The 10,889-nt window shown below is 39.6% G+C and overlaps 1 protein-coding gene across 2 annotated transcripts in view; it reads left to right on the forward strand.

The window, feature by feature from the left end:
- The window catches only part of KLHL2 (kelch like family member 2), a 118,394-nt gene extending 107,965 nt beyond the window's left edge, over positions 1 to 10,429 (forward strand). For both annotated transcript variants that reach the window (XM_050946468.1, XM_050946469.1), the window contains 3 exons: positions 8,023 to 8,163; positions 8,375 to 8,518; positions 9,318 to 10,429. In XM_050946468.1, coding sequence (XP_050802425.1) covers positions 8,023 to 8,163; positions 8,375 to 8,518; positions 9,318 to 9,346 — 314 coding nt within the window. In that variant the 3' untranslated portion in view covers positions 9,347 to 10,429. The remainder of the gene's footprint in view (positions 1 to 8,022; positions 8,164 to 8,374; positions 8,519 to 9,317) is intronic.
- The last annotated feature ends 460 nt before the right edge of the window (positions 10,430 to 10,889 follow it).

The following is a 10,889-nucleotide window of genomic DNA, read 5'->3' on the forward strand; positions in this document are numbered from 1 at the left end:
CCGGAGTTGATCACACAGGACCACGGCCACCTCGAGCACCCCACCCTAGAGTCTCCCCATCTCACAGCATGAAAGTGCCATGGCTGAACCTGTTAGAACTCCTGTGCGCAGATTCCATTAGGCAGGTGCTCCTTCTATGCAGGTCTTGATTCCCTTCATCTTGGACTATTTACTTCATTTAAAGCAGCAGGCGCTGGCAGTATTGTCAATGAAAATGCACCTGGCCACATTTCAGCTTTCCATCCTGGCTCAATAGACCGTTCAGTATTTGCTAACCCTATGGTTGGACACTTCCTCAAGGGGCTAGACATACTGTACCCTCAAGTAAGAAAGCCAATTCCCCCATGAGATCTTAATCTGGTGCCCTCGAGACTGATGGGCGCTCCCTTTGAGCCCCTGGCGACTTGCTCTCTCCTTTACCTCTCTTGGAAGGTGGCATTCCTCATGGCTATGACTTCGGCTAGGAGGGTATATGACCTCAAGTCCCTGACATATGAGGGTTATACTGTGTTTTACTAGGACATGATGCAGTTTCAGCAGCACCCAGCTTTCCTCTCAAAGATAGTGTCAAGGTTTTTTCCCCACTTTGAACTTTAGGGTACAAAAAGTGGGAACCTGCATGAACACTTTTAAGCTTAATTACTAGCTTAAATCTGGTACGCTGCCACCAGTCAGAATTTAGTGTCTGGCACACTTTCTGTTCCCCCAAAACTTTCCCTGGGGAACACAGATCCAAAACCCCTTGGATCTTAAAACAAGGAGAAATTAACCATCCCCCTCCTTTTCCCCCCAGACTTTCCCCTCCCTGGGTTGCCTTGAGAGGCTTCACACAGACAGATTCCTTGGATCTTAAAACAAGGAGAAATTAACCATCCCCCTCCTTTTCCCCCCACCTATCCCTGGTGAGTTCAGACCTAATCCCTTGGATCTTAAAACAAGGAAAAATCAATCAGGTTCATAAAAAGAGAGCTTTTAATTAAAGAAAGAAAATGTAAAAATTATCTCTGTAAAATCAGAATGGAAAATGCTTTACAGGGTACTCAGATTCATATAGACCAGAGGGACCTCTCCCAGCCTTAGATTCAAAGTTACAGCAAACAGAGGTAAAAATCCTTCCAGCAAAAGCACCATTTACAAGTTGAGAAAACAAACATAAGACTAATCCACCTTGCCTGACTATTACTTACAATTTTGAAACATGAGAGACTGGTTCAGAGATTTGGAGAATGTGGAATGATGTCCCATCCCTCTCAGTCCCGAGAACGAACAATGAACAAAAACAGAAAGCACAAACAAAGACTTCCCTCCACCAAGATTTGAAAGTGTCTTGTCCCCCTATTGGTCCTCTGGTCAGGTGTCAGCCAGGTTTACTGAGCTTCTTAACCCTTTACAGGTAAAAGAGACATTAACCATTAACCATCTGTTTATGACACATGGTTTCGCAATTTCATATGAATAAGGACATTTTTCTGCCAGTGTTCTTCCTTAAACTACATGCCAGTAACGGAGAACGTGTGCTCCATTCCCTGGATGTCAAATGGGTGTTAGCCTTTTACATCGACTGGACAAAGCCATTTAGGAAGTCAGCCCGCTCTTCATAGCAATTGCAGAGAGGATGAGAAGGCTGCCAGTGTGATCCCAAAGGATCTCTTCTTGGATCACGACTTGTATCAGGGCATGCTGTGACCTAGCAAAGATGCCAGTCCCACTGTGGACAGCTCACTCCATGAGAGTGCAAGCTTCATCTGCAGCTTTCCTGGCGCAGGTCCCTGTTCAGGACATCTGCAGGGCAGTAATGTGGTCATCTGTTCACACCTTTACATCACACTATGCCATCACACAGCAGGCTAGAGACAATGTCTCATTTGGTAGAGCTGTGCTACAGTCTGCAACTCAGTGAACTCCAACTCCTCCTCTGGGGGAATATTTGGGAGTCACCTACTTGGAATCGACGTGAGCTATCACTCAAAGAAATAAAACAGTTACCTACCTTTCGTAACTGTTGTTCTTTGAGATGTGTTGCTCATGTCCATTCCAAGACCCACCTGCCTCCCCTCTGTCAGAGTATCTGGCAAGAAGGAACTGAAGAGGCAGTGGGTTGGCAGGGACCTATATACACCGCCAGGAGGGCGCCACTCCAGGGAGCTCCACAGTTGTCCCAACGGGTACTGCTAGGGGAAAAACATTCTGATTGTGCACACAGCGCACACACACCTACTTGGAATGGACATGAGCAACACATCTAGAAGAACAACAGTTACAAAAGGTATGTAACTGTTTTTTTTTATTAGCTTGGAGATGAGAGGTAGATTAAAAACTGGCCAAAAGATTATAAAAAGGGCACTAATAATATTAGTGATAGCCATCACTAGTTTGTAATTGAATTTTATGATTGGAAATGTTTGCATATAAGCAGGCTAGTTATTTGAGTCATAAACAAGAGTAGTAATTGATGAATTGCAGCAAAATTTCACTTTTCAATCTGCTCTCATGTCTATTTTATCCAATGGTACAACGGGGAGTTAGAATTTGCTTTTACAAACTAATGTTGCTTAATACCCATGGCCCAGTTACCCAACAGTGGCTAGATTACAAAGAAACAAGAATGCTGACACCGAGCATTGTCACTCCTAACTTTATTAGGTGCTTAGACAGTTACTGGGATTCCCAAAAGTCTGAGTTTAGCACCATATACAATTAATGGATAGAGAGAGGCACCTCAGAATGGGATTTACAAAAGGCAGCACGTTAAGTCTCTTATGCTAGATATCTCTGTGAGGAGAGGGGTGTTTCCTGAGTGTCTCCACTGTGAATAAACACTTCAAGGAATGGAGCCAGAGTGAATGAGCATGAGACTGATGCTGTAGCCTGGTGGTTAGAGCACTCTTATGATGTGGAAGACCTAGAATCCAGTCCCTTGCGCCAGTGAATTTTTTAAATTTATTCCCAATGGAACAACTTCAACAGGAGAGACTGAGGGAGCCCATGTCAAAATATCTCAATGTCCAGTGGTTAGAGCACTTACCTGAGAAATGACAAATTCCTGTTCAAATCCCTTCTTCCCCTCAGGTGGTGGGGGGACTTGAACCAGAGATCTGCCACCTCCCAGGTGGGTATCCTGACCACTGGACTAAAAGTTAAGAGGGAGTTCCTTCTTCTCTCCCTGGCTGTTTTGTGGAAACTCATTTATAGGGGCCCAATCTGGCAGACAGGCTTGGAGCTACTAGATTGGGCCTTGCTGGTGAGTTAGGTAGAGGAACACCTCTCTTCTTCAGGGCACAGCATCGCTCTGGGACTTGGGCATCTAGATATCTAGCGTGGACTGCAGTGTGCATGAGCAGGGGCAGATACGTAGGCATCTAGGAAACTTTTGTTGCAAAAAATTAGGTGCTGAGCTAGTATAAGCACCTGCACAGATAAGTAGCAGTTGAGTTGGGGATTTGTGAATCCCAATGGGACCTGGTTCTAGGATTTAGGCACCTAAAGTTGTAGTTAGGCACCAGAGTCCTTTTGTGAATCTAGCTCTAAAAATTTTCAGGTTTTTTCCCTCTTATATTCCATTATTTTACCAAGGACTGAAATTCAGTTTACTAGATGGTAATTGCCAGGATCACTTTTTTCCAAGTTTTGTCCCACATCTGTCTTTTTTCCAGTCTTCTGTTATCTTTTCGGTTCTCCATGACTTCTAGAAATAGGCAGTGGTTCAGGGTTTTACTTAATCCCCTTCAAGTAAAACTTTACTAACATAATTCAATGGGTTATATATAAAGAAGTGTTAAATACATGTACAAATTATATCAGTAATTTGGAAAAAAGTAAGTTTTGCTTGCATTAGTGTGCTGTATTTCAATATGATCATAGTGACCAGATATCCTGGCTTACCAGAATGTTTCCATATTGGGATTTGTCCTATTGTCACAGTAGGTTTTATTAAAGTAGGAGTTTGATCTTGTTTTAGTTAAGCCTCCTGGATATATGGTCACCCCAAAGGACTTCTGCCCATTCCCACTGCATGCTTGTGTTGGCTTCACACAAAGATTGACTTTCAGCTGCCTGGCCCCTTTAGAGTCACCTGCCTCTCAGCTGATCAGCATAGGGACGGAAGTCATATCTGCTCCTGGCTACAGCTGAGAGGAGTGCGCTGCATCACACAGGGATGAGGATCTTAAATCCCATATCCGCCAGGTCTTTTGGGAGGGGTAAAGGGTAAGACAAGGACCAGGAAAATGGGCAGGAGAAGAAAACAAAAGAACAGAAAATGCAAGAGAACGACAAGAAGAAGATACAGATGGAAGCAGCAAGAAATGAGGTATGACTTGGAAATGGGTGTTGGTAGAGGATAATAAAGGATAGACCAAAGGGGAGTGGGAGGCGGTATTAAAAATTAATATGTTAAATGATTGGGTTTTGAGAAGTAAATATACTAAACAATAAGGCCAGCAGCTACAGTTGTGTGGAGTTAGATCAGAGAGCTAGCAATGAAACCCAATGTTTTTATATATTTGGTTTGGCTATATGACTGCATCTCAAATTTGTGCTAAAAATCTCATCCTTCCTCAAGCCCTCTCATATTGAAAGCTTTATAACATGTGTGCTGTGTGATACTCTACACTAAAGTGAGATCACAGAGCAGTAGAAAGAAAAGTGACACAATACTGCATTATGGTTGATGTTGCAGCCATAAACAATAGCAACCAAAATACCCATTAGCTGACCTGAATGATAGTCCATATTGAGTATCACTGATAAAGCAATGGATAATGTGATTTTATAATGGTGGTATAGTGATGTTTTATGGTACCTATTTTTTTTTAGACTTTTATTACTCCCTAATTACTCCAGTCTCCCTCCTTTTTAGTTTTCTTATTGAAGACAAACATGAAAATTTAAGTATTTCAGCAGAGGTCATGTCCCTCTTTATATTATATAGTAAGGCCATTAATACATATTTTCCCCAAAGTATATTTTTGAAAGTCCTTGATACTCACCTCACACTTTAGTTGGACAAACTGGAGAAATGGTCTGAAGTAAATAGGATGAAATTCCATAAGGACAAATGCAGAGTATTCCACTTAGGAAGGAACAAGCAGTTGCACACATATAAAATGGGAAATGACTGCCTAGGAAGGAGTACTGTGGAAAGCGATCTGGGGGTCATAGTAGACCACAAGTTAAATATGAGTCAGCAGTGTAACACTGTTGCACAAAAGCTAACATCATTCTGGGATATATTAGCAGGAATGTTGTAAGCAAGACACAGAAGTAATTCTTCCGCTCTACTCAGCACTGATTAGGCCTCAGCTGGACTATTGTGTCCAGTTCTAAGCGCCACATTTCAGGAAAGAGGTGGAGAAATTGAAGAAAGTCCAAAGAAGAGCAACAAAAATGATTAAAAGTCTAGAAAACGTTATTTATGGGGGAAGATTGAAAAAATTGGGTTTGTTTAGTTTGGAAAAGGGAAGACTGAAAGGGGACATAACTTTTCCAGTTCCTTAAAGGATGTTACAAGGAGGAAGGAGAAAAATTGTTCTTAACCTCTGAGGATAGAAAAAGAAGCAATGGGCTTAAATTGCAGCAAGGGAGGTATAGAACATTAGGAAAAACTTCCTGTCAGAGTGGTTAAGCACTGGTATAAATTGCTTAGGGAGGTTGTGGAATCTCCATCATTGGAGATTTTTAAGAGCAGGTTAGACAAACACTTTTCAGGGTTGGTCTAGATAATACTTAGTCCTGCTATGAGTGCTGGAGACTGGACTAGATGATCTCTCAAGGTCCCTTCCAGTCCTATTGTCATGGTATAATTCCCCACTCTGAACCTTAGCATCCAAAAGATGGGGTACCAGCATGAATTCCTCTAAGCTCAATTACCAGTTTAGTACTTGTAGCGCTGCCACCAACCAGGAATTCCAGTGCCCGGTACACTCTAGTCCCCCCAAAACCTTGCCTGGGGACCCCCAAGACCCAGACCCTCTGGATCTTAACACAAGGAAAGTAAACCCTTTCCCTCACCGTTGCCTCTCCCAGGCTTCCCCTCCCTGGGTTACCCTGGAAGATCCCTGTGATTCAAACTCCTTGAATCTTAAAACAGGAAAATTCACCTTCCCCTCCTTCTCTCTCCCCCTCCCAGACTCTCCCTGAGAGAGAAAGTAATCCTAACACAGAGAGAAAATTAACCTTTCTCTCCCCTTTCCCTCCTTTCTCCCCACCAATTCCCTGGTGGATCCAGACCCAGTCCCTTGGGGTCTCACCAGAATAAAAAAACAATGAGGTTCTTAAACAAGAAAAGCTTTTAATTAAAGAAAGAAAAAACAGTAAAAATTATCTTTGTAAATTTAAGATGGAATATATTACAGGGTGTTTCAGCTATAGACACTGGGAATTCCCTCCCAGCCTAAGTATACAAGTACAAATTAAAGTCCTTTCAGCAAAATACACATTTGAACTCCTTCCAGCCAAATACACATTTGCAAATAAAGAAAACAAACATGAGCCTAACTCGCTTTATCTACCTAGTACTTACAGTCTTTTATATGTCCAGAATAGTATCAGAGAGATTGGAGAGAAACCTGGTTGCACGTCTGGTCACTCACAGAACCCAGAGAGAACAACAACCAAAAACTAACGGCACACACACAAACTTCCCTCCTTCAAGATTTGAAAGTATCCTGTCCCCTGATTGCTCCTCTGGTCAGGTGACAGCCAGGCTCTCTGATTTTGTTAACCCTTTACAGGCAAAAGAGATATAAAGTACTTCTGTTCTATTAACTCCTACTATCTGTTTATGACACCTATGATTAACTTTTTCTAACCATATCTTTTCTCTGAATGCCATAACTGATCCTGTGTATTCTATTTGATTCCCTTCCCCTTTTTTGCAGTATAGGTTTTATTTTAAACTCTTAATCTTTTGTGACGCTCTTTATGAAACCACATTTGGCCAACTCTTATAGCTTACACTTTTTTGTTTAGCAGTCTGTGCCATAATTGTCTCCTGGGATTCCCCAACCAACTTCCGTACTGGTGAATTTTAATATTTCTGTTTGTCATACATTACTTACTAGTGTCTTAACTCCAAAAACTTGCCTTTCTGAAATATACTATGCTAATACTGTTATGTTCTGCTATCCCATTTCTTATTATAGTGGTGAATACGCAGCTGTTATCACTGGTTCCAGGGTTTCCTAGGATTCTCACATTTTCAGTTGGTTTATACTTATCAGTAAGAAGTAGATCCAGTCTGACTTCACTAGTTCCTTGATTCCTTCCTTATAGATTGATAAAGTTGTTCTTAACGTAAAGCTAAATATACACTAAAATGTTTATTTGACACAGAACTGGGTTCTGTAACCCATGAGTATGGAATCCTTTGGGTTTTTGAGCACTTTCAGAGTTGGTTCAACTAATTTTTAGTGTTCTCCACCAGTCCTGGTGGTTTGTAGCAGATGCCCACTGTAGTTTGCTGTTTGTTTGTTCATTCATTGTATGTTCATGCCCAGTAAAGTATTCCATAACTTCATTGTCAGCTTGTTTCAACATACTTCTGATGGATATATAGTGCCACTCTTGCACCTCTTTTCTTTTTGCTGTGTAGATTGTACCCAGCTCTGTTTAGATTCATTTATAGGGATCATCTTGCCTTGTTTCCATTAAACCCACTGGATCATAGCCCATAATTTAGTATCATTTCTAATTGGTGCTTACTTCCAATATTCTGTATTTTCATAGATACTCAGTACATTTATTCTTTGCTTATTCTAAATCTTCTGTTGCAGAACAGCTCTCATCTTTGTATGCTGTGATATGCCCAGTTACACAAGGCCTCTAATCAATGTCTTGCCTTTACCAATTTGTAATCATTTATTTTGTTTAACATGTTCTGACCCAAATTTCTTTTGAGAGGGTTCCTGACTCTGACTGTGAAATAGGATTTACATTTGTAAATACACTGTGTACTGGATCTCCCTGATGTCCAGGTCATAGCCATTCTTCTATCTGACTTTGAGTGGTTTTGTATTTTTGCAGGTGTTGGGGTGTTAAACAACTTATTGTATGCAGTTGGTGGTCATGATGGTCCTTTGGTTAGAAAAAGTGTGGAAGTATATGATCCTGCCACCAATACATGGAGGCAGGTTGCAGATATGAACATGTGCAGAAGGAATGCAGGTATATACTGTAGTTTAGATATATTGTTCTTTAAAATGCTATTAATGTGGCTATGTATCTGTTCTATACCTGCTTCTACCTCTCTTTAATATTTTCTGCTTCTTTACTAAAGCCTCAAAATGGAAGGCATGATTTCACTGTGTAAGCAAGCAAATAGGTGTGCACTTTCTGTAAACTTCTATCTTATTGCAGCTATTTTCCTTTTTAATAGGGGTTTGTGCTGTATACGGCCTGTTGTATGTAGTTGGAGGAGATGATGGTTCCTGTAACTTGTCAACAGTGGAATATTATAACCCAACAACTGATAAATGGACAGTTGTGTCCTCTTGTATGAGTACTGGAAGGAGCTATGCAGGTAATGGATATATGGTTTTTTTTAACTGCTCACAATTAATTTGAAAGTAGTACCTCAAGTGAGGTGTGTGACAAAACATCCAAAGAGTAAAATGTCCAGGTAAAAATCTATTGCACTGAGAGACCTGTTTTTAAAAGTATATTTTTGTATAGTGCCTGATCCTGGTCCAGGATTAGGACTCCTAGGCACTATCATAATATAAACAATAAATATTTTTCTTAAATACATTTAAAAGCAAAATATTGTACTAAAACTGTATGAAAAATCTGGTTGTTTTGGATAGCACACTTTATTTTCTTCTCGGTATTCACTAAGTACAATTTACATTAAAGCGGCTGGAAGCTTACTTTAGGGTCTGATTTTGAGGGGAGCAGGACTCTCTTTAAAGGAACCAGTCTCTGACACACTTTAAAGAGCCTGATCATTAGATGTGCTGGGCATCAACCCACTGAAAATCAGACCCCTTTAAGGAATCTTGGCTTACATTTTTGGGAAAACAAAGCGTGTGTAATATAAACAAGTGCCTGATAGAGATATTATGCTACTGATAATCAAACTGAGTTGATGGTGAAAGGTTAATTAGACCTTGGAAACTTGAACAACTTTGTATTGAATAACAGAGGTTGAACATTTTGGGACATTTGCCTTAAATTAATGCACATATAGATATATATTTTTGATAGCTGTAAATCCTTGTATGAAGTCTTGTATTTCTTCTAATACTTTTGGAAGCTGTCTTTTTTGAAAAGATGTGGTCAAATAACTTACACTTTAATCTTGTGATTTTCTTATTCTATAGGTGTTACAGTTATTGACAAACCATTATGAACAGCAAAAAGATTTTCAACTTAATAAGGTACTAAGGGCCGGCTTCAACAAGTGTTTTTGAAGTGACTGAGAATCAAAGCACTTCTCTACTTGTAGCTGCACATTGAGTCACAGTGGAAGATGTGACGGTCTGCAATTACGTACGACAGATAATGAAGATTTCTCTAGGTAGAAGCAACGTGTAGGATTATTCTGCATTGAGCAGCAGCTGACTGAATTTTTATAAATGCTGGTGGACCACAGTTTTTATTTGCAAGGCCTTTAAACCAAAAAATCACTTTCAAAAGGACCAATTTATGTCAGTTGTGACTGACAAATGGATTATTCAGTGAAGAATGATAAAGTGATGTGTATTCTGGTGAAAGTAAATTTTTGTCTTATTTTTTCCCAGAGACTGTAGATCCATGAATTGTAAGTCTTCAGGATGGGTATTGAATCCCACCTCAATAGTACAAGCTGGCATGGGAGTAAACATGTATTTTTATAACAGTTTTCATTACATGAATATAGTGTGCATTTGTGTGTGTGTGAGAGTATAGGTTGCTTTCCAGTAATACTCTTCAGAACTTTATTATATTATTTATAATTGGCAAAGTACCTGAATTATGCCAGTACTATGTTGTAAAACAGAGTTGTATTTTTTTTATAACAATGGTTAACACTAGTAAATGCCACTTAAAGAGAATGGAGAAGACACAGCATTTTTTGAATGGTATAATGCCAAAATCTTCTATTAAAAAGTTTAGTTGCCTGTATTTATTTATGATTTTTCTTTGTTTAATCTTGGTCATGTTTAGATGAATTCCTTTATTACCTTTTTATCAAAAGGTGATTATTTGGCATGAACATAACTGCAAGTTTATAATGAATGTATGGAACTCAACTGAGCTTGCATGGTATTAAGAACTGTCTGTTTGTAACTTAGCTGCTATTAACAAATATGAAAACTTACTGTATGTGCCCATGTTTGTAGAGCAACTCTCCTTTTTATTCATGGATGACCTTTTAAATATGACCAAAACTATTGTAATCTTTGAGCTATTTTCTTTAAATAATAAAAGTTTGTATTTTTGTTTCATAATACTAATGAGTTGGTTAACACTTGTTTTGAGAAACACAAGCTTCACAACAAATAAGTTTCTAAGATCAACAAACAGTCAAAAGTTGTTTGGAAAAACATGTGTGAACCTAAATACAAGAATAAAATGTAAGTGATTTGAAGAGGGAACTGCCAGGCTGTAACCGTGCCTTTGTGGGTTACAACTGGGAATACCAAATTCAGGACAAACTGTTGAGAAATAGGGCAGAAAAACCCCAAAACTGGTTGTTGTTCTCCCATAAGATATACCAAACTAGCAACAAAAGTAAACTTCTGTTTCACCACACTGGCTAACAAGAAGTCAAAAAAGCAGTTTCCTTAAGCATTGCAGTCCTGGATTCAACAGCCAGACACAAGAGTTAAAGATGAGTGGTTATTTAAAGCCAGTTTTATCAAACAAAAGGTTCTTCTGATCCCAAAGGACCATGTACCCAGGTTAATATA

The sequence above is a fragment of the Gopherus flavomarginatus genome, chromosome 3, assembly GCF_025201925.1.
Source record: "Gopherus flavomarginatus isolate rGopFla2 chromosome 3, rGopFla2.mat.asm, whole genome shotgun sequence".
NCBI classification, from domain to species: Eukaryota; Metazoa; Chordata; order Testudines; family Testudinidae; genus Gopherus; species Gopherus flavomarginatus.